The sequence below is a fragment of the Arabidopsis lyrata genome, assembly GCF_000004255.2.
Source record: "Arabidopsis lyrata subsp. lyrata unplaced genomic scaffold ARALYscaffold_7, whole genome shotgun sequence".
In the NCBI taxonomy this organism is placed as follows: domain Eukaryota; kingdom Viridiplantae; phylum Streptophyta; class Magnoliopsida; order Brassicales; family Brassicaceae; genus Arabidopsis; species Arabidopsis lyrata.
The window spans coordinates 4,931,805-4,959,708 of record NW_003302549.1 but is presented as its reverse complement, the minus strand read 5'-3'; the positions used below and the strand labels follow the sequence as shown (position 1 = coordinate 4,959,708).

At 35.6% G+C, this 27,904-nt stretch overlaps 4 protein-coding genes and 1 long non-coding RNA gene across 7 annotated transcripts; 3 read left to right on the top strand and 2 right to left on the bottom strand.

Moving 5' to 3' along the window:
- Window positions 1-590: 590 nt before the first annotated feature.
- Window positions 591-3,904, top strand: LOC9303438. Of its 3 annotated transcripts, none has more exons than XM_021019524.1 (5): window positions 591-806; window positions 1,281-2,361; window positions 2,435-2,655; window positions 2,733-2,956; window positions 3,043-3,904. In XM_021019524.1, exons 2-5 carry the CDS (start codon window positions 1,314-1,316, stop codon window positions 3,740-3,742), a joined length of 2,193 nt encoding a protein of 730 aa, XP_020875183.1. In that variant the 5' UTR covers window positions 591-806; window positions 1,281-1,313; the 3' UTR covers window positions 3,743-3,904. The 3 variants fall into 3 exon arrangements, with proteins under 3 accessions (XP_020875183.1, XP_020875184.1, XP_020875181.1); XM_021019525.1 differs by having other exon boundaries at window positions 1,273-2,361; XM_021019522.1 differs by lacking the exon at window positions 591-806 and having other exon boundaries at window positions 844-2,361.
- A 40-nt stretch (window positions 3,905-3,944) lies between these two features.
- On the bottom strand, window positions 3,945-4,403 carry LOC110226803. The gene is made up of 2 exons (XR_002330716.1): window positions 4,190-4,403; window positions 3,945-4,108 (listed from the first exon to the last, which is right to left on the bottom strand). It is a non-coding gene; the product is annotated as an uncharacterized LOC110226803 (long non-coding RNA).
- Window positions 4,404-4,755: 352 nt separating this feature from the next.
- On the bottom strand, window positions 4,756-7,106 carry LOC9305466 (GDSL esterase/lipase At4g30140). The gene is made up of 5 exons (XM_021016623.1): window positions 6,692-7,106; window positions 5,909-6,033; window positions 5,610-5,834; window positions 5,215-5,455; window positions 4,756-5,113 (listed from the first exon to the last, which is right to left on the bottom strand). Exons 1-5 carry the CDS (start codon window positions 6,939-6,941, stop codon window positions 4,908-4,910), a joined length of 1,047 nt encoding a protein of 348 aa, XP_020872282.1. The 5' UTR covers window positions 6,942-7,106; the 3' UTR covers window positions 4,756-4,907.
- Window positions 7,107-9,222: 2,116 nt separating this feature from the next.
- Window positions 9,223-16,702, top strand: LOC9305465. The gene is made up of 10 exons (XM_002869348.2): window positions 9,223-9,592; window positions 9,759-11,373; window positions 11,482-12,855; window positions 12,952-13,274; window positions 13,403-14,904; window positions 15,117-15,561; window positions 15,656-15,809; window positions 15,896-15,999; window positions 16,182-16,273; window positions 16,388-16,702. The coding sequence occupies exons 1-10, from the start codon at window positions 9,375-9,377 to the stop codon at window positions 16,462-16,464; spliced, it is 5,904 nt and encodes a 1,967-aa protein (XP_002869394.1). The 5' UTR covers window positions 9,223-9,374; the 3' UTR covers window positions 16,465-16,702.
- A 2,807-nt stretch (window positions 16,703-19,509) lies between these two features.
- Window positions 19,510-26,490, top strand: LOC9305464 (villin-4). The gene is made up of 23 exons (XM_021018221.1): window positions 19,510-20,039; window positions 20,687-20,810; window positions 20,915-21,014; window positions 21,133-21,201; window positions 21,298-21,534; window positions 21,622-21,799; window positions 21,881-22,013; window positions 22,095-22,257; window positions 22,350-22,497; window positions 22,594-22,850; window positions 22,982-23,050; window positions 23,141-23,209; window positions 23,331-23,468; window positions 23,604-23,732; window positions 23,872-24,019; window positions 24,130-24,140; window positions 24,249-24,389; window positions 24,509-24,637; window positions 24,732-24,797; window positions 24,894-25,227; window positions 25,471-25,709; window positions 25,799-25,947; window positions 26,045-26,490. The coding sequence occupies exons 2-22, from the start codon at window positions 20,755-20,757 to the stop codon at window positions 25,910-25,912; spliced, it is 2,928 nt and encodes a 975-aa protein (XP_020873880.1). The 5' UTR covers window positions 19,510-20,039; window positions 20,687-20,754; the 3' UTR covers window positions 25,913-25,947; window positions 26,045-26,490.
- The last annotated feature ends 1,414 nt before the right edge of the window (window positions 26,491-27,904 follow it).

Sequence of the window (27,904 nt, the reverse complement as noted above, 5' to 3'; positions counted from 1 at the left end):
TGAAAGGGTAGGCATGAGAAAACATGCTACAGTACCGAGGTAGCCAATAATTTAACTTCGCTGGGGCCATACTCTGACCGGAGATGCCCTAAATTTACCAAAACATTTTATTAGTTTTCAGTCGTTTTCCAAATTTATGAATCATTTACATGAGACAAACTAAATCCTTGTTGGTAGGTCCATCCTTGACACTATTAGAAGTTAGAACTGAATCATTTTTATTTTTCTGTCACAGAATGGAATCATATTTTTTAAGCAAAAAAAAAAGTAAGGTTAAAAAATTAGTAAAACAACAAAGGTTGCATGTCATAAATTAACGCCTAAAACAAGGTTCATGAAGTAAATAAAATAAACAAAAGCTGTTTGTGTGTAACGTCTTTGGTTAAAAAAGTTTCACAGATGAATAAAACAAACAAAATTGCATGTCCTATAACGCCACCTAATAATAAGTAAAGTGAAACAATAAGACAAAACAAAAACACCATTGACTCATTGAGACTGATGTCAAAAAATGAGAAAAAACCAATCACATTGAGAGTTGAGATTTTAACCAATGCAAGGACAATGGCAAAACCGAAAATAAATGTAAATATCGAGGTTGATAGTAACAATAACTCATAAAATCCGTATTTTCATGTTCCAATTATTTATTTAATTTATGTGTGGTGTCTTCTTCTTCTCCTTCACCTTCTTCACTCATCACTCCTACTCACAAATATATTTTTGACCGTTGTTGTTCACTCTCTTCTTCCTTCTTCACACGCTCCACCACAAGCTTCTTCTGATTGACCTTTAACACCTGAAAGGTTTTTGTCTTCTCTCTCTATCTTCCAAAAATCTAAACTTTTTTTTTTAATAGATTTGGGTCCCTCACTTCTTTGATTTTAACTTTTCTTTATGAAGAAAAGGGTTAACAAAATGTGCAAAGGGTTTCAGATTTTAGCTCCTTGAAAACTCATAACGCATAAAGTTCTTGGCTTCATCGTTTTCTTTCTTGATTAATTTTGCATTTTATATCTTGTGTCTGATTCTGTGCGAAAAAGGACACAAATATGAGAGGAGTTTCGTCTCTCAAGAACTCACAAATCACAGTTTAAGACAAAATTATAGTCTTGTTTCTTTCAAATAATGCAAAAATCAAGAATCTGAGACATAAGAGAAACGTTTATGTCTCTGTCTATTAATCAATGCTATGTTGCTTTGTTTCAACTGTTTCAAGCGACAAGCGTTTAATTACATTTCTTGTTAAAAATCTTGATAACTTGTTCTTAGTTTTGCAGTTTCTCCAACACTTTCTACGAGTCTTGAGAGAAATGGGATGTTCTCATTCGAAGTTTGATGACGATGAAGCTGTTCAGATCTGCAAAGATAGGAAACGTTTCATCAAACAAGCAGTGGAATATAGGACTGGGTTTGCTTCAGGTCACATTGCTTATATCCAGTCTCTGAGAAAAGTTTCAGATGCTCTCCGGGAATATATCGAAGGAGATGAGCCACATGAGTTCATGTTGGACACATTTGTGACTCCAGTGAAGAGAATGAGTAACTCAGGCGGCTTCATTGAGATATCTCCTCCTTCAAAAATGGTTCAGAGTGAGGCAGAGTCGAAATTGAATGTCAACAATTACTTGATGGCTAGTGGAAGCAGACCGGTTCGGGTTGAAGAAAAGCCTCCTAGATCACCTGAGACTTTCCAGGTTGAGACTTATGGAGCAGATAGTTTCTTTGGGATGAATATGAACACGATGAACTCGCCTGGCCACAGTCCGGGACTAGTCAGTCACAATATACCGCCTCCTTCGCCACAGAACTCTCAGTGGGATTTCTTTTGGAATCCATTCTCGTCATTGGACCATTACGGATACAGTTATGATAACCAAAGTGGTATGGATGATGATATGAGACGGCTGAGGCGGGTTCGGGAGGAAGAAGGGATTCCGGATCTTGAAGAAGATGAATATGTAAGGTTTGAGGATCATCATAACATGAAAGCAACAGAAGATTTTAATGGAGGTAAAATGGATCAAGAAGATAGAGTAGAACATGTTAATGAGGAATTCACTGACAGTAGATGCGAGGCTGAGAATGAGAGGGACAAGAACTGCATTGAAACTCAAGAACGGCGAAGCCTTGAGGTGTCCAGAGGAGGAACTACAGGGCATGTTGTTGGAGCTACAACAGATGATGCAAAAGGAGAGACACCTGGTTTCACTGTGTACTTGAATCGAAGGCCGACGAGTATGGCAGAAGTTATTAAAGATCTTGAAGATCAGTTTGCGATCATATGTACTGCTGGTAAAGAAGTCTCGGGTCTGTTGGAAGCTAGTCGAGTTCAATACACATCCTCTAATGAACTCAGTGGTAAGATTTGTAATTTTCTTTGTTTCTGACTATATATATAAAATGAATGCGGTTCTGAAACTTCTTATTGCAGCCATGAAAATGCTGAACCCGGTAGCTTTGTTCCGCTCAGGCGGCTCATCAAGATCTTCTTCCTCATCAAGATTCTTGATCAGCTCTTCTGGAGGTTCCAGGGCGAGTGAATCTGAAAGAAGCAGCGAATTTTCGGAAGAATCTTGTATGCTTTCAGGTAGCCATCAATCAACATTGGACCGACTATACGCGTGGGAGAAGAAACTCTATGATGAAGTCAAGGTAATAACTGAGACTTTTAATAGTATTTTCAGTTCACTCTCTCTATCTCTTGTTAACCGACTTGGATGTTGTGACAGTCTGGAGATCGAATACGGATCGCATATGAAAAGAAATGTTTGGTGCTGAGAAATCAGGATGTGAAAGGAGCTGACTCTTCTGCAGTTGATAAAACAAGAGCTACAATTAGAGATCTACATACTCAGATCAAGGTCTCCATACACTCAATAGAGTCTATCTCTGAAAGGATCGAGACTCTTCGCGACCAAGAACTGCTTCCGCAGCTTCTTGAGCTTCTTCAAGGGTAATGCCAAAACATCTTTTCTTCTGGTTCCTGAAAACAAAAGTTTCTCTTTGACTGATAAGAACATTGATAATGGCATTTTACAGATTAGCTCAGATGTGGAAAGTGATGGCAGAGTGTCACCAGATACAGAAGCGAACATTGGACGAAGCCAAGCTATTACTTGCAACCACACCTTCTAACCGTCACAAGAAGCAACAACATACTTCTCTACCGGAGATCAACTCTCAAAGATTAGCTCGATCAGCATTGCATCTCGTGGCTCAGCTTCGAAACTGGAGAGCCTCCTTCCAAGCATGGATCACATCCCAAAGATCCTACGTGCTTTCTTTAACCGGGTGGTTACTCAGATGCTTCAGATGTGACCCTGACCCAGAGAAAGTCAGACTAACGTCTTGTCCTCACCCAATCTATGAAGTCTGCATCCAATGGTCAAGGTTACTCAACGGGTTGAACGAGAAGCCAGTACTAGACAAACTCGATTTCTTTGCCTCTGGGATGGGTGCAATCTATGCTCGTCAGCTTAGAGAAGACCCGTTTCCGGTAACAGATGGTTCGAGGAAGTACTCAGGACAAGAGAGCATGGAGCTTGTTGAAGCTGAAAAAGTGGAAGAGGAGAAGATGATGAGTGCAGAGAAACTGGCTGAGATTGCAGTTAAAGTACTCTGCCATGGAATGTCAGTTGCAGTGAGCTCACTAGCCGAGTTTTCCATTAGCTCAGCTGATGAACACTCGAAGCTCGTTACTCATCCAGAGGAAGCCATGCCAGAGCAAACCAAGATTTAAACTTTTGTATTCTCAACTTCTCATTTATTTATCATTGAAAGTTTAGGACTTTAGGTTAGTTTAGCCCTGGAAGCTGCATCTTTTGCTATCAAAAGATAGTTTAGATGAATAAAGATTTGTGTATTATTAAGTTACATAAAGTTAGTTCAGTTAGACTTCTAATTTGAGATATTAGTCAGAAACCTATCTTAATAGAATCATATCAAAAAAAATATGTATCTTATAGTAAGAATCTGTATCAAAATCTGTTTCTTCTAAACGAAAGAATTGCAGAACAAAAACATAAAGATGAATCTTTTGTTATCTTCTTCCTCTTGGGTCTGCTCGTTGTCTTTGATCTTCAACAGTAAATAACATTCCTACATTCTATATGGAACACAGAATTGAAGCCTAACCAATCTCGGATTCGAAAATCAACTCAAGCTAACATAAAGATCGATGACAAACCTGAATCGTAGAAAGTGTACTTGAGAACCAATTAAAATGGAAATCGAGCTAATTCGAGGACAAGCGAGCAGAGTATACTATTGGCTTGATCGTCTTCCATGATCGTCTTCCATGATCGTCTTCCATGATCGGTCACTGTCGAAGCTCGAATTCCATCGTAGATTTGAGACGTGGACAAGGAGAGAAAGTCAAAGACCAGTTGGATCGGGTTTTGACTTTTAAATATAAATTAATGTTACTTGAGCCTTTCTTTATTATTATTTGCCATCCTTAATGGGCTTTCTCAAGGCCTAACCTAAAATCAACATTTTCTTTTTATATGGTTGATCTTTGAATTGTTCGGATGGTTCAAAGTTAATATATTTAACACTTATAGCCCATTTTTTTGTGAATTAAATTTTTATATATATATATTATTTTTTAGGTCTAAACTTCAGATAATTCACTAGTGAGTAGTGACTTAGTCAGTAGACCAAAATGTACCGACTAAAATTGTGACAAATGATTATTTGAATTTTGCATGTTTTGAATCCTTTTATTTGTTTTGACAATTGCAATCCTTTTAATTTTGGGTCAACTACTTCAATCCTTTTTATTCATTATTCAGTCTATATGCTGATATTATTATTATGTGTCTGATATATGGTTTCCATCTAGACGAAACCAGGATTTACATAGAGGACTATGCCATTTTAACAATGGATATAAAGCCCTAATATTAATTCACAAGCTGGGATATGTTGAACGGAGCAGCTATAGGTCCGTTAAACGCTGCGTTAGCCACCACAGTATTGATCACTTCCGTAGTATGCACGTTATCCCAGAATATGTATTTGTTTCGGTCTGGACAAACCGGTCCGTTCGCAGCACAAAGTTCTTCCCCCGGATTAACAGTACAGCAACTCCTATCACCAACCGTAATCCCTACACAAAATGTTTAAAATGAATGATCACATCTTCTTGATCAAATCAAAAAAGGTTTATCTAACAATTTCATCGTTTTTTCTTATAAGTATAGAATATACCTAGAGCGGCGAAATCTTCAGCATTTCCAGAGAAGAGATCAACATAAGTGAACTTAGCTCCAGATTTGTTGTTAAAAGTAGTGACTAGGTCTTTGAGTTTAATGTTGAAGAGATTCGCGGCTTGGTTCACTTCTTCTGCACAGCCAGTGCCGCCACCAAGGGTAGCAACAATTCGTGGTGTACATCCGATCTTACCGATACTGAACAAAGCTACATTCCTCGCTCCTAGTACGTACAATTGCTACACACATACATTGACGACATATTAATTAATATGAGATTAATGTCCCACATCGGAAATAAAATTGTATCTAACATGTTATAATATAACTATGAGATTCTTCACTGATGAATTAGGTTTCTTTGTTTATTCTAACTCTTTATACAAGACTTACCTCCAAATAAAAACGGTAGAGGCGTATGAGAGATCGAGCGTACTGGTCAGGATTATATATACGACGAGCTAAAGTAGGAGGAGACAAGAAGTAGTTGTTGAGGTAATCGTTGCTTCCGATGTTGATTGTGTATAGACATTGCCTTAACTGACTCCGTGGCACCGCCGCGTTTATGATCGCCGACAGGTGGTTGTTTATTTGCTTTCTCAAACTGATTCTCTCACCCTATTTATATGTTCAAGATTTTAGGTTTAGATGAGACAAAGTAATATATTTATCATTTTGGCTTGGGTTGTTACCATATTTTCGCTGGTGTCTTCGCGGATACCTCCGGCACCGGAAGCATAGTTGAGTCCGATGTTAGCTTGTGCCTGTGATGCTCCGGCGAACGGTGGAATTGAGTCATTGAAACCCGCTAGTTCAGCTAAAAGTAAAAATTGTTCAACTTTATTAAATATGTACTGTTAAACAAAAACAATGATGAGATAAAAGGCTTGCATATTAATCTCATAACTTTGAATTTTCTTCTAAAATGGAGTATACAAATTTGTTAATTAATATTGTTGAATTCCACAACAATAAAGTTTAGTTACAAATATATTAATACTTTAATACCAAAATATATGGTTTTTTGGGGTCAAATATACAGCTAAATTTTATGATTATGCTGTTGATAAGTTTGACTGAAATTTTAGGAATCCTTCCCAATTTTTTGGAATATTTAGAATTTTAGGATTTTGGTGGTGATTTTAGAAAAGAAAATTTAAAATGCTGTATTTTCTAAAGTTAACCTTGAATTCTTCTTTTGAAAAAAAAAAAAAAAGAAGTTCATGCATATCAGCATATACAAGTGATTTTAGAAAAGAAAATATAAAATGCTGTATTTTTCTAAAGTTAACCTTGAATTCTTTTTTTGAAAAAAAAGAAGTTCATGCATATACAGTTTTAACACTATGGACAACTATCTTTATAATTGTTTCTGAAAGAACCCGGTCATGGTCGGCTAGATGACATAGTAGTTAGTTCATAATTGAATAACGCAAGTAAAAATGGATTCATCTAATTAAATCAAGAAAACTAACCGATAACGTCTGGAATATTCCGACCGTTGCTAAACCGACCGGTCGGACCTTGAGGGAAATCTATACCATAAGGTAAATAGTTGACCTTAGCCTTGGTGTTCAAGGCATTGTTGTTACCATTGTCGAAGACAGAGTCTCCAAACACGAAGTAACACGGCGCTTGTTGTCCATGTGCCGCTGGTGCGACCGCCGCGACTGCAAACACGGTGGCCACAATAATCCACAATGCCTTGGACTCTCCCTCGACCATTTTCGAATTACACGAAAAATGAGGAGAGAAAAAGCTTAATGAGAGAAGAAGAAAAGTTGGCTTATTGTGGATTATATGGACTGGAGTTGCAAATCTGACTGTTAGATGGGATTGCTTCTACAATTTAGAAAATTATGCGACTATATATAGGATGAGGCAGTGAGTGAATTAAGGGAGACTTGGAGAACTATATATATTGTTTTGCATGAATTAAGAGGCTTCTCTTTTAATATTATTTTTTTGAGGTGGACGTGTTGATAATATTTTTTTTTTTGTTAAGCCAAAGAATACTGATTTTTTTTGTCATGTAATCATATATATATATGATGGCTGTAAAATTTTATTTGTAAGAAAAATGTATAATAAATTATTTAGGTTTGAATTAACTTGTTTGTAACAATAAGCAATATATTAGAAACTCAAATAAAAATGCGCCTCTTTACTAAAAAATTGCATAGACAAAATCTTTCAAACCAAACAAGTGCATAACGATCCCATGCAAAAAGTTTGGTTAAGATATGCCAGATTTCACCAAATGCAAATGAAATCTAACCATACACTACAGGCTTTCAATGACATCTTCAAAATGATCCACAAATAGTTTATCGTTATCTCCATCCACTAATATTGTTCCTTCGCTCCCAAAAAGATATTTTAGTGAAATTACCAACTTGAAAATATATTTGGGATAAAAATCAAGTTTGTAAATGTATCACATCTTTTCTTAAAAAATATGAAATCATCAAAATTAAATATAATCTATAAAAATTTCATTATAGTTTATCTCTCAACATCCTAATTGTAGTGTATATAGAAGTTTATTTTGCGAAAAAAGTCATGCAAGATTGCAAGTTTACCGTTGAACAAAGATATATATATATACATCGGGGCCGTTTAAAGTACAAAAGAATATGAAAATTGAGTTAGTTAATTGGTTAATTATCAAAAAGGGTTACAAATGCCGTATTGAGAAGGTTATACCGTGTACTCAACATATGTTTAATTATTTGACTACATGCAAATTAAATTTGAAATCCCGTGTCTAATACGGATCAATAAGTCAATGTCTTTCAATATTCGGTAAAATAATAATAACAAATTTGTTTTGAATTAGTTGGCCATTTTCTAGTAATCATATGCCCTTTTTTCCTGTCTACTTGTAACCATGAACTTTGTAGACGACTTTTCATTGTCTTACTCTTATACTCTTATTGATGATGTAACTAGTTCTTTATATTTAGACCAGATGATATTACAATATTGATAGAAATATGTAATGTAGAAACATGTATTATCATAAATAGATTATATATGAGTGCCCAAAACGATGATAATATGATATGATTAACCATATTATCATTTTTAACACTCAACCATTTATAATTTGTTGACCAATGATGACACAATATACCCTTTATAGAGGTCACTGTAATAATTTCATTTTTTTGGGGGTCAAATGTAACAAGAGTGTCTCTTACAAAAAGTCTTACCGTGATAACTGATAATCATCCAAACACCATACTAAATAAATTCAAGTTGATCACATTTTTATCATGTTAAAATCTTTGCAGTTATGAATTTAGAGTTGACTTTTGAAAGAGTTTATTTATTTTTAAAAATCACACCCAATAGTAATCTTTGTCAGAATTAATAACAATGTCACGACAATAGAGAGGGTATTGGATCTTAAAGAACTATAGAAAATATTGGAAACATTTTGTAAAATAATTCTAGATAAAATTTGCGAGGTACATTCGTTCTCTTTAGCGTTAATGCAATTAAGTATTTTTTTTTGTAATAGAATAAAGTTTTTGTCTTTTTCTTTTTTAAGAGCTTGTACGGTCTTATATAAAAGATCTTTTTGATTAATAAAAATTTATCTTCCAACAATTAATCTAATTCTCTAAAACAAGATTTGGGTTAAGAAAAAGCTTTGCTTTAATCTTTTCTACATTCGAGCTTATATTTACGGATCCGGTTACTCTAAGTCTAATTAAGGCATTGACTTGTATATTTACTAAAAAATTTAAATATAAATAAATGGGAAAGTAAAACTTAGCAAACATAAAGTTTGATATAATAAAAAAGTTTTGTTTTACATATGTTTTTGAGGTCAGATTTAAATAACTTCCGCCTTAGTTTTGGTTAAGTTATTTGTGTTCTTTTAAATTTTCTCTAAAGGAAGAGATTAGATTTTTGTATTTTCATCACTTGTAATGGCCCAATGGGCTTTTATCAATGAATCCATTGGCCAACAAAAAAAAAAAAAAAAAAAAAAAAAAACAGTCGCCGTCGATTTGTTTTGTCACCGACTCACCGGTAGGGTTTAAGGGTTCTCTCATACTACACTCTCCTTTTCTCGCCGCCGTAATAATCAAATCAATCTTCTTCTTCTCCTCTAACCCAATTCACTAGACTTTTGTAACTTGGAAGATGTTGAAAAGAAAGCTCACGAGTCCCAAGAAATCTAATCCGTCGAAGAAGACGAAGAAGAACCCTAAACCCCAATTTGATGATTCTCCAGTTGAGGTCGTAGAAACCAAAGCTTGTGACCAGCAGGAAACGGTTACGGACACTGTTGTTGAAGAGGGTCCATGGAAGAACCTTGGACTTATACTTTCGTTGCAGAGCAAAAATTTGGGCGTTAAAAAGTAAGTTCTTTCGATGTTAGTGTTTAAGTTTGCTAAAGCTTCTGAATTTGGAGAACATATGCAAAATGTTGCTGATATGTTTGTTGTTTATGATTTTCTGATTGAATTGGGAGATAAAGCGAATGTACAATTTTTATTGAATGATTTAAGGGAATATCATTTGCAGGAAGGTGGAGTTGGCTTTCAGTTTGGTTAAAGGTTATGGAGGAGAAAATGGGACTGACGAGGATGAAGAAGGTCAAGCGGTTAAGATATCGCGGCTGATTATGTTTCTCAGCGACTGGATCCAGTCTCTGTTGATTACAGAAAATAATATTAAAGTTAAGGGTGATTTAGATTCTGAGCCATATATGGACTTCAGGTGTTGGGAGATCTTCAGGTTCTGCTTGAAGCAGTCATCGATCTTGGGAGTCTCTTTAAATTTGTCAAGAAATCTTCTAAAGGCTATTGGGTATATCACGAAAAATGTTTTATCTGCACTGGACATGTCCTTGTCTTCGGAGGTTGATTTCTGCAATGGTCATGGTTTTGAAGTTTACAGTACTGTGATTGATTGTCTAGGCTTGTTATTTTCATCGAAAAGTGGCATGTCCAATGACAATGTGGACTTGTGGTTTTCAACTGTTGAATCAGTTCTGAAGCTCACACATAAAGTTCTTTCAGAGAATATCAAGGATAGTCTTGCTTATAAATATGTCCTTCAATTCTCTTGCTTGGTTCTTGAGCCATTCTCTAAGTTCTTAATGACTCATCCAACTACGAAGAACGGGTTTTGTGATTTTCTGGACAAGCTTTTTGAGCCATTTTTGGATGTGTTGGGTTTATTAAATCTCAGCGAGGACAAAAACAAGGATTTGGAAATAACTTTGGTGAGGTTGATTGAAGAAATACTATCTCTGGGTCTGTTTCATTCAGCTCATATTGATGGGTTCTTAGGCCTGGGCGGATCGAAAAGGTATTTACCAGAATCGAAAGAGAACAAAACTATTCTGAAAAGCTATCATCGGCATTTTTTTACCAAGTTCAAAAACATGCTATTAATGAAGAAGGAGTTGGAGCTGAGCTGTATGGGGTCATTGTTTAGGTTGTTTATTTACAGAGTGATGAAACAACAAAGAGATCCAAATCAGTTGCAGGAAGGCATGACGACAAAGGCTTCAAATACGGGGCAAGCAGAAGAAAGGCCATGGAAGCTGCAAGACACAGCGACAAATGATAATGTGTCTTCTGCAAAAAGTCATTGCTCAAGTTCTCTCCGCCTGGAGACACGAAAATCACTTTTTGAGTTCTTCCTGCATCTTATGGAACCTATATTACTTGAGATCAATGGATATAATCAATCTGGCTCTGAAATGGCTCCTTTATTGGCTGATTTTTGTTGTGCTATTAAGTCAGCAAATAGTTTGCTGTTCAACTTTGCTCATGAGCGAATATATGTGAAGACAGAGGATGCATCTGGAGGAGCTTGCTCTTGTTTTTTCAGGACGATCTTCAAAACAATAGTTTCAGTTGCTTCTGAATTAAAAAATCATTATCCATATGATGATGGGTCAGAGATGCATGTTTTGTTAGCCAAGGAGCTAGTAACCGCAATAGGCTACCTGTTACATATTGAATACGAAATTATTGAGAGTGATTTAGTTACTTTGTGGGTAATCATTCTCTCTTTCCTGGAGTTTAGTACTTTGTCACCAGAGAATTCAGAAGATGACTGCCCGTTGACCTCATTGTTACTTTCCCTTGGATGCCAGCTGATAAATTTATATAGTGACCTCCGCCAGGTTTGTCAAAAATTTATTCCGTTGAGTGGTTGACTTTTCTGCCTTGCTAGTATCTGTCATGTTGTTATTTTCCTTTTGAAGAATGCTAATTTTCCCCCTATGATGTAGGTAAGTGTTGCTGTATTTTCTCTGTGCAAAGCTGTAAGGCTTGTGATGCCTGTTATGACACCTGCTGATGGTAATGATGATGAGATGATTGATACCGAAGAGCTTCCACTATCAACTGTGTTCTCTTTCCCTTTAGAAAGAAGTGAAAAATCAGTGGAAAAGCTCTTGTCATCTCAAGCTTTAAGACTTGCTATACATGGAGCTATTAAAGTGATACCAGAAGGCCAAGCAAGTGGTTGTATCAAGAGCTTGACTACAGATGTATCAAAAACCATGAAATGGATAAAACAAGTTTGTTGTTCAACTGGTGCTACAGAACAAGATGGACAGGTGGCAGCATTCTTGGCCGGATCTTTGTCTGATATTTATTCACTTATTCTCGACTCACTTACTATTACAACAGGGAATAGTAACCTTGTTGGCCAGTCCATGAAAGATCTGTTGAATCTCATCAGTCCTTGCTTAACCCACCTGGTTTCTTCAGACTCAGATTGCATTGAAAATTTCCTTTCTGCTGTCACCGGAAAAGGTTTGGAAATTATGATGGCTGAAAAGAAGATAGAGACCCACAGAAAGTCTGTGCGCTTGTTTATCATCTTCGTCTTGCGTATTTACATGTCTACCAGAAGCTTATATAGGCAGGTGATTAGTCTTATGCCTCCGAAAAAAACAAAAGATATGGCTGGTATTAAGGGCGACTCTGTTGCAGCTCGTTGCGGAAGCGATTGGATAAAAGAGAAAAGTTGGAATTATGAAGGCTATTTTTCGTGGATCTCCCAACCTTCTGCTTCCATTGTTGACACTATTAAACACATTTCAGCTATTTACCTTAAGGATGACAGTGCAGATTGCTCCTTGCTGATATATATATTGTATGGAGTGGCTCTTCAGAGACTTGTTGATTTAAACAGCCACATAAAATCACTTGATTATGTGTCACAGATAAGTGATAATCAGATACATGATACAATGCTCAAGCATGTATCAGTTCTTAAGCGTGAAGGAGAAGAGCTTACTGATTTCCTTCTAGGCAACAACATCACATCAGGAAATGTTGGAACATTTGAGACGATAGAAGACACTGACCAGTGGGTTCTCAGTGTTTCCGGCATCAACAGGAAGTGTTTGCCTACTATGCGTTTGTGGATTCTTAGCCAGCATATTGATCTTTGGTGCCCCCATGCAGGAAAAAAGAAATTGAAGAATTTCCTGTCTCAGCTAATAGGTAGTTCTGTTCCTCGTATATTGAACGGAGTGGGTATGTCTACTCTTGGCTGGGAGAATATTGTAGACAAGGGCACTCAAAAGAAAAAAATAGGGTTGGAACAATTCTCGTTAGGACTTCTATTTGACTCAGTACTGTATGAGCACGAAGTAAGTCATCTTTTTCTGTGCGAAATCATCCAATTCCATATTTAGTTGTTTCTTTAAGCGCTTATATCCAGACATTCATTTGAGTTTTTCGACTAGTTTGTTCGCAGGTATTTGGCCCCGAGTTTCTCTCACGTACTGAAAATGACAGCAGAAACGTTTTTCAAGGATATTACTGAAGAAGTAAACTTTGATTCTCCATCAGATTGGTCAGAGGTGTTAATTTTGCTTGAAAGATCAATTGCTAACTTATCTGGAAAGCTTCAATCAAAAGCCTTTCTAGAGGCACATGTGTCACAGCTGGACAATCGGAAGTTCACAGCTTGTCAAAATTTGCTAAATCTTTTAGGTGCGATGCCCAAGGAGTATATGAATAAGAAGTCATTCCAACTTTATGCAAGTTATGTTCTCGACCTTGAGAGGTAAATGATAGTATATAGTATATAGCATATACTTTTCTTGTATGTTTGCTGCAGTAAGGCGTGTCATTATCCTTAATTTCACTGGCAAACACTTATACAAATCTTACTTTTGTCAATATCTCTTGTAGGTTTATAGTTTTTAGCATGTTGAGATGTTTGAACAAGCTGTCTCGGGGTGATATGCAAAACCTTTTCAGCCTTTTCATTACTTCCAGAAAAACTTTGAAAAGTATTTCTATGATTTCTTGCGACAAGGTACTAGGAGCTACCGAGTTGCCTTTATCTGATAGTTCGTTGTTGGCTTCTTGGCTTTTCAAATCAGCACAAGCTGTGGTTACTTGTCAAGTGAGATTTAGGAATAATTTTACAGGAAAATCAAGGGACGCCCTCTTTTCTTTGATGGATCACACATCATATATGTTTCTCACTGTAAGTAAATATCAATTCAGCAAGGCACTACCATTGTCTGATGAACAACTCATTTCAGCAGAAATTTCTGAGGGAACTGGACAAGGGAACCTTATAATTGAGAGCTTGACAGAACAGGCAGAAACTCTACTAAATGCTTTGAGGGCTACCTTCAGAGATGAGAAAACAGCCTTTAAATGTGAGAGTCTGATACTCAACAAATTAACACCTATATTTTCTTGTGTTAGTGGGTTGTTGTGGGGTTTAGCATCTGCAGTGAGTCACAGAGATATGCAGAAGAATCATCAGAACGCAAAACTGAGATGGAAATCAGAACAGTTCTCAAATCTTTCCAGCATTATCCATGTGCTTAGCAATTTTTTCGAGGTTTTTGCACAGTGTCTGTTTCTTAGTGGTGATGTGCAGCAAGAAATCCAAACCAATATCAACTGGACCAGATTGCTTGATGGGGCCGAGGGTTCAAATGGTCTTGTGTGTGGTGACGTAGTAGAGACTAACGATGTGAAAAAGAAAATCATTGAGAGCTTGATTAAGGGTGATTCTTCAGAAGTAGTATTGGCACTCAGGCATCTGTTAATTGCTTCTGCTGCTATTTTAAGGTTAAATCTGCAGATTGATGGCATTGCCTTCTCACCTACATTTGTCTCTGTTCTCTCGAACATTTCGAATGATCTACTGTCTGTATTCGCTGACATGAGCGAGGCATCACTTGAATTCTCATTTATTTGGTTGGATGGTGCAGTGAAAGTTGTAGAAGAATTAGGGAGCCAATTCTGCTTATCTAACCCTACATTAAATATAGATCTGTACTCAAAGTTGATTGAGTTGCACCTGAAGGTGATTGGGAAATGCATATCACTACAAGGAAAAGAGGCTACCTTGGAATCTCATGAGACAGGATTTGGTACTAATGCAATCCATGCTAAGCTAGTGCTATCAGCAAAAAACCAGTCTCACAGATTGCATTGGTTGGATGAATTAAAACAGAGGCTTAGGATGTCATTTAAAGTGTTTATACAAAGTTCCTCAGAGTTACACTTATTGTCTGGAGTACAGGCTATAGAAAGAGCACTGGTTGGAGTATGGGAAGTGTGCCCAGCTATCTATAGCATACAGACTGGAAATAGAGACGGAGGCAGAATTTCTGAAACTGTTGCTGCTGGTCTTGACTGTCTGGACCTAATTCTGGAACATGCCACAGGTAAAAAATTGTTTTCTAAAAGGCAATCTTAGTAAAGTTGATGTTAATAGTTGTAATAGTGAACTTACAGTAATGAAACGAATCTATTTGCCATTTTTTCCGGTAGGATGTATTTGTGGTGTCATTGAAACACATTGTGAACCTAAATTTTGATATTTTTGCTGAAGATATCTTTATTGCCTATTTGACTGAATAGTAAAATTGTTTTGTAGGTCGCAAACGTTTGAATGTGGTTAAAAGGCACATTCAAGGCTTACTGTCTGCAGTGTTTGGTATAATGGCTCACATGCAGAGTCCATTTATTTTCTTCACAAATGCAGTCGTTGGCAACCAGGGTTCCAGTTCTCCGGATTCTGGGTCAGTAATTCTCATGTGTGTCGAAGTCCTGATAAGAATAGCAGGGAAACACGCTTTGTTTCGGATGGATTCATCGCACATAAGCCAATCCATACATATACCCGGAGCAATTTTTCTTGATTACCTCCAGGCAACAAGGGTGGGATTCTCGGTTTTGGATGGAAACTTGTTATCTAAGGATGATCAGCAACAAGATCTTTTAGGAAGCTCAAAAGGTCTTCAAGTAGACAAGAAATTCTCAGTGAGTCTGTACGCTGCTTGCTGCCGACTACTATATACAGCTGTTAAGCATCATAAGAGGTAAGTAGAACTTTATTTTGCTTAGACACAGTTAAATTTTACCATCTTAGAACTGCATCTTATTTTATTATTGCTGTGACATATCAACATCTAGTGAAACTGAGGGGTCCATTGCTACACTCCAAGAATCTGTTTCTGCGCTTCTTCATAGTCTGGAGACAGCAGGAAAAAAATTGGGTAATTGTGTTTCATGGGAAGTGGAAGAGGGAATTAGATGTGCTTGTTTCCTTCGGAGGATCTATGAAGAGGTACGTCAATGCATCTAGCCTTTCCTCCTTAATGATTCTACAACTAGCTGTGTCTCATTTTTGCTCTAAAAACAACTGGATTGCAGCTAAGACAGCAGAAGGAGGTCTTTGGACAGCATTGTTTCAAGTTCTTGTCAACTTACATATGGGTTTCTTCCGGATATGGACCTCTTAAGACGGGTCTCGAAAGGTAACATTCTTCTCCCATTTATATCTCTCTTCATACATTTTCCCTTTTCGTAAGAATGTTCATCAGAAAGAGACTAAAAACTACTACTTACTGCAAATATGGCTTAGTGGTGTTTGTTCTCAAGTTTTAGGATCCCACCAAAATAAGTAAATTCGAATTAATTGATTTTGCAACTTTTGCAGGGAGGTAGATGAAGCTTTAAGGCCTGGTGTGTATGCTCTTATAGACTCTTGCTCACCTAACGATCTTCAATATCTCCATACAGTATTTGGTGGTAAATAAATACCCTTTTTACTTTGCCACATCTTTTTTTTTTTAATGTTCTAATTTTAGGAATCGGTTTTGGACATAATTTGTTTGTCTCTGGCCTTTCTTTGTTCTTCTGCAGAAGGACCTTGTAGAAACTCTCTAGCAACTCTGCAACAAGACTACAAGTTGAATTTCAAGTATGGAGGAAAAGTCTAGAAAACTTTCAATTACTTTTCTACTTCTCATGTTGGGGCGACTCTTTGGGGCTGGGGACAATGGGATTTGCTCTCTTTTTGAAGTTGTAAAGTTGGGCATTCTCTAAGACCAGAGTCACCAGACAATGGTCGCTTTTGTTCTTATTGTATGTATTCCTTCGTGAAAATACAATAAAAAATCCAAACCCCGTAACCATGTGTTTTGCCTAATATGATTAAGATTTTGTTTCACAAAACTATTGTTTATCTTTCAAAAAAAAAAAAATATTATAATCTGTCTTTATTGTGGAAGCCCCCTTGGCCCATTGGTTGACCAAGGGTTGATTAATGCTTCTACACCAAGAGGTCTGGGGTTCGAGTCCCAGGTATTGCGATTTATTAACAAATTTGTAGATTAATTGAGGCAAGTGTGCAAGAGATCTCCAGCGATGTACAATTATAGCCGTTCGCCAGGATTCTACGCAGAGAAAGAAGTGTCGCCAAGTCGTGGATCATTGAAGGTATTCATCAAGATTACGAAGAAGGAAGTGTAGTCTGTCGTGGATCTAGTAAGGGTCGGAAGGAATTGTCAGTTGTAGAATCGTCTATGTAACAGTTCTCATAATTTGTAATTAATAATAAATCTAGATGACAAAAAAAAAAAAAAAATCTGTCTTTATTAAAATTTAGACTGCGCAATAAACGAAGAAAAAACTTATAGCATATTTTAGACTATTTAATTTTGCGCAATAAATGTCTTAGACTTTAAAAGAATGAAGGATTATTTGTGTAAGACTCTTGCGGTCTTGCCTTTGTGTTGTTTTTGTGTTGAAGATGGGTAGGTAATTATCTTTTGTTTGAGAAAATAGTAATCGATAATTAAGACATGATTTACGCAAACTATATAAATTTATATATATATTGATTCTTGTCTGCCACTAAACAATCACACTCTTTGCTCGTTTTATTTTTAAACAAGAAATTCCCAAAGATTGTCAAACAAAATAATAATAAGCCACAGTATCTCACCGATTCACGGCGGCTCCGACCATCAGTTTCCACGGTGCCGGCGGCAATATACGATAGTCGTTGTGAACAAAAATGACCAAGTCATTGTCCTTTTCGTCAAATCATTATACATTGGAGCCGAAAGTGTTGTGTGTACATACTTTACTTTGGTCGGTTTTGATATTTTATAATTATTTTATTCTGAATATAAAATTTAGGTTGATGTATACATTTTTTGAAACTTTATAGAAAATAGATGATTTATTCTCTTACCCAAAAAAAAGAAATACTTTCTCTACGCATAATAAATCTGATGGGTGACATAGTACTACGGCGACATAAATTGTTTCATCAACTTTCGTATTAAGCACTATTACGAAATGAAAGTAAAAATTTGGCGATATAAACTATCACTTTTTGATTATATTGCTCTCATTTTAGACGGTAAAATGTTATGATCCGTGACCAACCATAAACTAACTCCACAATTATTGAGCACATTCAGATACTGTCATTTTTATTACTCGGACGTACACATTAATAAGGTGGAAAATATTATATTTACGAAAACACTCCATAAAACAATATATTTCGTTCACTTTGGTCCCATATAAACGCTAGCCAAATCATACAATAGTCATGGTATTGTTTTCTTATTGATCGGCAATGAAAGTTTATGGTAATATGTTTATAAATTACTACATTATATGATTATTATTAAGTTTTGTATGATTATCTCTGTATAGTTGTGGAAATTGATCGTATAGTCAAAAAACTTCATCACATCACCAAACTAAAAGACGATCGTCGTTAATCCATAATTGCTTTAGTGTATAACTAATCATCTATATTTAGAAGTTTTTTTTTTTCCCTCTTATTGTTTGAAAAAATAGAATATATTTTCCAACAAGATATTTATAACTTATGAAATCTTTGGTACATATTAAATTTGACCCGATCACAAGTAATGCACGTATATTCACGATCTGAGGTAAGAAGCAGAGGAAAATTGTATTTAACAAACGTTCGAAACTATTTCAAACACATAAAATCTAGATAAAGTTGTCCTAATTTCTGAAAAGGAATATTCTTGTGTTCCATCTTTCTATCTCATTCTTGTATGTTGTTACATTTTCCAAAAAAATAAAAACAGTCAAATCTATATACTCTTATGTTAAATAAAATTGAAAATGAAATTGTTTTATGATTTTTATTTACTCTATATTAATTTAATTGATGTCAAAAGAGATATTTGAATTAATCTTGAAAAATTAAACAAATCAACCTAAATCAAACAAAATTTAGTTCATCTAATATTTATGAGAATTCTAAAAAAATTAATCCTTATGTAACAGAGGAAATATATTTTAAGATAGAAAAGAAATATTAAGAAACCCCAAAGTACAACTCATATTAGACACCCATAAGCAAAAAATATTAAAATACAAAACTACTTATCAAAGATATTTCAATTTATTGATATGATCAGAATTTGGTCAATGTTTCTGTCAACAAAGATTGATCTAAATTAATCACCTAAGGAAGCCAATTAATTCATTCATAAGACTTTTTTAAAAAAGTTTCTTTCTCCTAATTCATGAAACTAACCCATTGCTAATGAATCATCATAAAGCTTGAAATTATTGATTAACGAAGACTGGAAACTGGAAAGAGAGAGAGAAAAAAAAAAGGGTGACAAACAGCCTTAAAGTTAAAGGTAATAGGACCTTTTGTTTGTTCTTCTTTTTAGGTGAAACAATATTTTTTTCTTACTGAATTCTGATGTTAGGAACAAATAATTATGATTATAAACCTTAATTCAGATTCCTTAAATATATTGTTAGGACTCCATCATAGTTAGTAACGGCATTAGGAGCATAAACAAATTCTGATAAAAGGTTTGACTTTATGGAAATAACCAAATATCTTACCTGTAAATCAGAATAAACAAAAATAAAGAGATGTGACCAAATTTAATTACATATCTAACCCCTGTAGAAACTCAATTTTTTTTATGAGATTGTTGTCCTAAACCTGAAGGTTACATGTAATCAAAACATTAATGGGATTTAAAGCAAAATAAATAAGATTTGCGCCAAAAAAAAAAAATCTCCATTCATTACAGTGTTTTTATTACGGTCAGAAAAACCCAGAAGTGGTAACGACATAAAAATCACCACCAAACAATAAAACCGTAAAAAAAAAAGTTTGGATTTTTATTTTCTCATCCATCAAAGATGTTGAATTTGGTTTTGTTTTTTATAAAATTGAAGAATGAAGAAATAAACAGTTGATGGGTTTCTCTTCTTGTGTTGTTGGGTTAGTGATAAGCACGCCTGGCTTCTCATCATTCCCTCCAACCTTTCTCTCTCTCTAAGACTTCAATTGTTTATCAGCTTCTCTCTCTAAATAAAGCTTTCAATTCAATTCTCTCTCTCTCTCTCTTTCACTTTTTTTCCTCTGCTTCTTCTTCTGTTCATCTTTTTGTTCCAGGGTCGAAAATTTTGACCAAAGTTTTGTACTTTCTTTTTGCAATTTTTGTCATTAGATTGGATCTGGGCTTGGAGCTGAATAGCGGATTTGTATAAGGTAATTACTGAAACGTATCGAATTTATTCGTTTTTTTGGTTTCTCTGAGATTTTTCAGTTTCTGGGTTTAGTTGCGTTGATCTGATTGGATTTCTGAAATTTGCATGTAGATAAGTTTGTTTTTAAAGCCAAAGTTTTAGTTTTTATTAATTGGTGAGATAGATTTTGTGTAGAAAGCATCAATCTTTGAGCTTTATCTATTCTTGGGTTTTGTGATGTTGTTTATTGAAATGTTTTGGTTCGGTGAGTATGATGATGTTCAATGGAAATGTTCCTCCTTTTTTTTCTCGAATATCTGAGTTTTGCTTTGGTTTCATCTAATGTTAGTCTGGGAAATTGTGAAATTTACATAAACCCTACTTCCAATGTAACATATATTTCATAGCATTTTGATAGAGATTGACTTGAGATGAATGATGTTGACCGTGGTGGATTATGAGTTGATTTTTTGATTAGTGTATGGCAATGATGATAATCGATATTAGTTTCTTCGGTTTTCATTGGAACTATGCATATAACAAGAACTTTTTTTCACTGCTTGTGATGCCTTATCTGCAATTAGAATGTGTCCTTTGATTGGCTTTGATAGAATGATTTTGCATTTGTTGATTCTTGAGATTTTACTCTTAGTTGCTGGTGTCTTGTAGGTTATTATTAGTCTTCTCTATCGTTGTGGTGTTCATAAGTTGGAGAAAGTGGTAAAGACTGCTTAAGTATGTCTGTTTCCATGAGAGATTTAGATCCAGCTTTCCAAGGAGCTGGACAGAAGGCGTATCCTTTAATCTTATATTGTTAAAAGATCTTATAGTAAAGATGCTGTGTTTTACATTTATGTTTGAAATATCTGCATGATGTTCTCCTTGACAATAGATTAGTGGTATTGAGATATGGCGTATAGAGAATTTCCTCCCTACCCCCATTCCAAAATCTTCTATTGGGAAGTTTTTCACCGGAGATTCTTACATAGTATTGAAGGTATATAAGGCCTAGTAACGACTTCTTTTTCGTTTCCTTATTGCCATTTTACGCTGGTTTCCTTCATCGAGTCTTGGTTAAATTTATTTATATCTGGTGATCAATCTTTTGTGACCAGACAACGGCGTTAAAAACTGGTGCATTGCGCCATGATATCCATTACTGGCTTGGTAAAGATACCTCTCAGGTAACCCACTGTTCATATTTCATTTACCTTTTCTTCCTTACTTTCGTAAAAAGACAGGAAAAGTTTGAGAGAAAATAATTTTCTAAAAAAAATTAGGATGAAGCCGGGACTGCTGCAGTTAAGACAGTTGAATTAGATGCTGCTCTTGGAGGTCGTGCAGTTCAGTATCGGGAAGTTCAAGGCAACGAAACCGAGAAATTCTTGTCTTATTTTAAGCCATGTATCATTCCTCAAGAAGGTGGAGTAGCATCTGGATTCAAACATGTGGTAGCTGAAGAACATACTACCCGCTTATTCGTCTGCAGAGGAAAACATGTTGTCCATGTCAAAGAGGCATGTCACATTTCACTTTTTGGTTCCTTGTCCGTTATCTTTTATCTCACTTTGTAGTCATACACTAACGGTCTAAATTGATTACAGGTTCCTTTTGCTCGGAGTTCTTTAAACCATGACGATATTTACATTCTTGATACAAAGTCCAAGATTTTCCAATTCAATGGATCCAATTCAAGTATCCAGGAGAGAGCAAAAGCACTGGAAGTGGTTCAGTACATCAAAGATACTTACCATGATGGGACATGTGAAGTTGCAACAGTTGGTTAGTGGGCCGTCGGATTAAGGATTAGTATCTCTATTTTCTCTTTGCTTTGGTCTCTAATTGCATATGTTTCATTTGCAGAGGATGGAAAACTTATGGCTGATGCTGACAGTGGAGAATTTTGGGGTTTCTTTGGTGGGTTTGCTCCGCTACCTAGGAAAACAGCTAATGATGAAGACAAAACTTATAATTCCGATATCACCAAATTATTTTGGTAACATCTTCTCGTCATAGTACATACATTTTGAGCCCATAATGCCTTAAATGAACACAATTTTCTTTATTGAATTTGTAGTGTCGAGAAGGGACAGGCAAATCCTGTTGAAGGCGATACATTGAAGAGGGAGATGCTGGATACAAACAAGTGTTACATTCTTGATTGTGGAATTGAAGTGTTTGTTTGGATGGGAAGAACCACTTCTCTTGATGATAGAAAAATTGCGAGTGGAGCAGCAGAAGTAAGTTTTTTTTTTTTTAAATCGAAAGAACGTCTGAATATATTTTTTTGTTGTATGCCATAATGTTTGCTGATGTTAGTAGAGCCATACAGGAAATGATCCGTTCATCTGAACGACCCAAATCGCAAATGATCCGCATAATAGAAGGGTTTGAAACCGTACCATTCCGATCAAAGTTTGAATCTTGGACTCAAGAAACTAACACAACCGTGTCAGAGGATGGTAGAGGCAGAGTTGCTGGTCCGTAATACTGAACTCAAAACTGGATAATGGTTTTAAATACTGACAGGTAGCTGAAATGTTATTGGGTTTTTTCTTTTGTCATTTGTTGAGCAGCTCTTTTGCAACGACAAGGAGTAAATGTCAGAGGCCTGATGAAAGCTGCTCCGCCTAAAGAAGAGCCTCAAGTTTTCATCGATTGCACAGGAAATCTGCAGGTTTGGCGTGTAAATGGTCAGGCAAAGACTCTCCTTCAAGCTGCTGATCATTCAAAATTCTACAGTGGAGATTGCTATGTTTTCCAGTATTCTTATCCCGGAGAAGAAAAAGAAGAAGTCCTTATAGGAACGTGGTTCGGCAAACAAAGTGTGGAGGTGAGCTCTCCAAATAACAGAGGCAAATTCTTACATGATTGTGTCACATAGATATTGTTGATGTATATGCAGAAGCAAGAACTTACAAGTTGCAAGTAGGTTTAAAATTGTCAGTTTGTGATCATGTGTAGGAAGAAAGAGGTTCTGCAGTCTCTATGGCAAGCAAAATGGTTGAGTCAATGAAATTTGTCCCAGCCCAAGTAATCTTCTTCTGCACTCATTCCAAAATTCTAAGCCGTTGGATTTTATCTTCTTTCTTTTTTCTGAACATTTTCATTCTCTTGTCTTAGGCTCGCATTTATGAAGGAAAGGAACCCGTTATATTCTTCGTGATTATGCAAAGCTTTATCGTTTTCAAGGTTTGGCGAAAAATAATTTCGTTATGCGGTTTTTTTTTTATCATCCATGCTCTCTTTGATGAGTATATACAATGTCTGCTGATTTTGTTTTCTGATGGAACCGATCTGTTGATTTTCACAGGGTGGTATTAGCAGTGGATACAAGAAATACATAGCCGAGAAAGAAGTTGACGATGATACATACAATGAGAATGGTCTTGCTCTATTCCGCATTCAAGGGTCTGGTCCGGAAAATATGCAAGCTATACAAGTTGACCCGGTATATGTCAATTTTCCCATTCTTCATTGTTTGATACTGTAGAATCATTGAGAAGTGAGAACCATATCGAGTTCACAGATGTTTTAAGACATAAATCTTCATGGCTCTAATATTTTTTCTATTTACTTAAACAAGGTTGCTTCATCACTGAACTCCTCATACTATTACATACTACATAATGATTCTTCCGTCTTTACTTGGGCTGGAAATCTATCAACCGCAACTGACCAAGAACTCGTCGAAAGGCAGCTCGATCTGATTAAGGTAAGATAAGTTTCACCTTATCTCTAGAAGGATAAGTCAATTATGTGTTAATCATAGTTAGTAAAGATCAATTATAAGACTCATAATTATGTTTTATGTGTAGCCTAAGCAGCGTCTATTATTTCTTTTTTTTGTTCAGCCAAATCTACAGGCTAGAGCACAAAAGGAAGGATCAGAATCAGAACAGTTCTGGGAGTTATTAGGAGGCAAAGCTGAATATTCGAGCCAAAAGCTCACGAAGGAACCCGAGCGTGACCCTCACTTGTTCTCCTGTACATTCACAAAAGGTACAATGATCATAACTTTTTTCCCCATAAAGTTTAAGCCTAAGATGATATATGCACACAATGACTCTGTTTTTTTCCTCTTTTCATTGCTGAAATGCAAATTAATCCAGAAATTCTGAAGGTGCGTATACTTTAAAAATCTGTTTTTATCACCAAAGATTTATGCAATCATAATGGAAAATGCTTAATCCCAGGTTTTTTTGTTTTTGTTTTTGTGATATTTTGGCAGGTGACAGAGATACATAACTTCACACAGGATGACTTGATGACCGAAGATATATTTATAATAGACTGTCACTCAGAAATCTTTGTCTGGGTTGGCCAAGAAGTAGTCCCAAAGAGCAAGTTACTAGCTTTAAGTATTGGAGAGGTCAGATATAGTAGATACATTGCAAACTAAACCCTGCCTTAACTCTAGAGAGAATTAGTCTCAAAAGATCCTGAAATTTTTAGGCAAGTTTCTCATTTATATACCTTTTGTTTCCTTAGAAATTCATCGAGAAAGATTCTCTCCTGGAGAAGTTATCCCCTGAAGCCCCTATATATGTGATCATGGAAGGCGGTGAGCCGTCATTCTTCACCAGGTTTTTCACTTCCTGGGATTCCTCAAAATCCACTGTACGTACCTATCAACTTCAATCGGTTTCCCTGAGAAATAAGCACGGAAGGAAGCCCTGACATAGGGTTAAACACTTTTTTTTTTTGTTTACAGATGCATGGAAACTCATTCCAAAGAAAACTTAAAATTGTCAAAAATGGTGGAACTCCAGTTGCAGATGTAATGATTCTTCTTGCTTATTGATGATTATTCAGAGTGTGCTTTTTAAAAATTTGTTTGTTAATTCTTCTCTTTTGTTGTGCCTTTGTTAATTAGAAACCGAAACGAAGAACTCCAGCTTCATATGGTGGCCGTGCCAGCGTTCCTGACAAGTCGCAGCAGCGGTCAAGAAGTATGTCGTTTAGTCCAGACAGGGTTCGCGTGAGGGGCAGATCTCCAGCGTTCAATGCACTCGCAGCAACATTTGAGAGCCAAAATGCAAGAAACCTCTCAACCCCTCCCCCAGTAGTTAGAAAACTCTACCCGAGATCTGTTACTCCTGACTCCTCAAAGTTTGCTCCCGCTCCCAAGTCTTCAGCCATTGCTTCTCGTAGTGCACTTTTCGAAAAAACACCTCCCCAAGAACCTTCAATTCCAAAACCACTCAAAGGTATAATTTACAAACATTTTTGCTGAATAAATGATCTGAAGGTGTGAATATTTATTATCTTGGTTTAAGGATTCACATTTTCGCAGAGTGATCATCTGAAAGTTTCAATCTTTATCATCTTTGTTTTGGGATTCACATTTTTGCAGAATGTTCATCTATCTGCAAGTTTCAATCTTTTTCGCATCTTGGTTTAGAGATTTCTACTTTGAGTATTGAGCATTTTTATTTTAATTGGACATGTAGCGAGCCCGAAGACACCTGAGTCTCCAGCGCCAGAATCCAACTCAAAAGAACAGGAAGAGAAAAAGGAAAATGACAAGGAGGAGGAGAAATCGATGAGCAGCCGGTTAGAATCTCTAACGATTCAAGAAGATGCTAAAGAAGGAGTCGAAGACGAGGAAGATTTACCAGCTCACCCTTACGAACGTCTCAAGACAACTTCCACTGATCCTGTCTCAGACATTGATGTAACAAGGAGAGAGGTATGTTCAAACCAAAAACAAATTTCATTTGTAAGTGAAAAGATTTCAATGGAAGAGAAAATCTTTACAGTTCTTGGTCTCTGTTATAGGCTTACCTTTCATCTGAGGAGTTCAAGGAGAAATTCGGTATGACGAAAGAAGCTTTCTACAAGCTGCCTAAATGGAAACAGAACAAATTCAAAATGGCTGTTCAGCTTTTCTGAGAAATAATCCTTCTTCTTCTCCATCAAAAGATCCGGTAACATACACAGTCGTAAACCAAGCATTAAAATTACGTTATTTATTCGACAGAGAACATATGGTGAAGTTTTCTTGGGTTTTTCTTGTGGTTTCAGCTATAAGGAGAAGATACAAGGGACAGTGTCAGTGCATTTTAAGCTGCTTCTGCTCCCCATGAGAAGCATAATACATTTTTCATGGCTTGTTAAAAAAAACAACCCAGAGCAGTTTTCTTTTCTTCTAATTTTCTTTCTTCTTCTCCATCAAGTCTTTCTGATTTGTTTTTCATGATCTGTTTGCTTGTTTCTCTCTATTTCAATCTCCATTTTTTTCTTTAATTTGATTAGGTTTTTGTTTTCTTCATATTTTGTGATTGTTTCTTCTTCAGGTCACAGGTCTTGACCTTGAGTCTTTGATTTATTTATTCTTGGGGTTATTTTGCTATCAAATTGAGGAAATTTGGTTTCAAAAGTAAGATTTTATTTAGTGAGATTTCATAAAAACAAATAGACTCTGTAATTTTGTTTTGCAGAAGTTGAGAATTGAGTGCTTTTTTATTTTATTTTTGGTGTACAGCAAAAGTGTACAAACTAAAATTGTGCTTTTTTTACAACATTTTCTCTTAAATATAGAAATACCGTTTGTTGACCAAAAGAGGAAGGAACGAATTACCTACCACTTTATAAGTGTTTTACATTTAAATAAATATTTTTCATTTATTCATTCATCTGTAACAAGAACTTTCTACAGTGTCTAAACTCTAAAGACTGAATACATGAGAAGATGATGGAGACGGCGTCGTTTCCTATAATCATGGTTAGATGCCATGTGACATAATTTAGAGCCGTCAAGACGTAAAACTCTTACATAAATTTTGAGTATCATATTATTAGTTTATAAAACTTTGATCAAATAATTCATATGCCAACTAGCGGCGATTGACCTAATTTTTTTTTTTTCCTAATTTTTTTACTTAAACCGAAACATATGTTTAGTGGTTTCTCTAGACTGCAGTCTGCAGAGTTTGAACTTTTTGGTACGTAATACTTTTCGTGTCAAGTAAATGTGCAATTTAACTCAGAGCAAATTAACTAATAGTATAAAATGAGTCATAAGACTAATCACATTCACATATCCACATCTCACTAGTTGGACGTCTTAACGAACCCTAATGATTTTTAGGCTTTTTAGCTTGTCGTACTCTAGACGTCAATTATTATATATACTATACGAAACTTTCTAGTTTAGACTTAATTGGATCATCGAGACAGAACTATTCATCTAGCTAGATATAATATTCAGCAACCCAAGCGAGAACACAACTATATAATAGTAGCAATTATTAACATATTGTCATCATGCAAATTGTAAAGTCACTAGTCATTGATGTAAGATCTCTTAACAAACTTTTTTTCCTACATTTTTTTAATCCTAATATTTCTATTGTGAAAATCGGATATTTATAATATGGTCGAAACACCATTTACATAGGGATGTAAAAAATTTGATACAATCATTTGCTTTCAAATTAATTATCGTCTAATTCATATAAAATCATGGGTAGTTTTGGAAGTTTGTTTACTGTTAGTAACTTATTTTAAATTAATTCGAAGTTGGCGTTACAGTGACATGCGTTATTTTTTTCCAGGTTAGCTTATATCTTTTTTTATCGTATGTGAGAAATTAGCACAAAAACACACATTATCAACTCAATTATTGACAATATTACAGCATCAAGGAACATGTTCGTGACCGCGACGCCGAGTTATTAATTAGTATAATTTTCTTACAGTTTGTTTTATTGTGCATCACTTAATCATTTCAAAGAAAAACTAAGAAAACTGTCCCTAATACGACGATCAGGATTTAATCATTCTCTTAACGACAATTAAAATTAGGTCTAATACATTAAATATATAATAGAATATGTGAAAATTTGCATCGTCTCACATTACATAATTGTCTCCCAAATATAT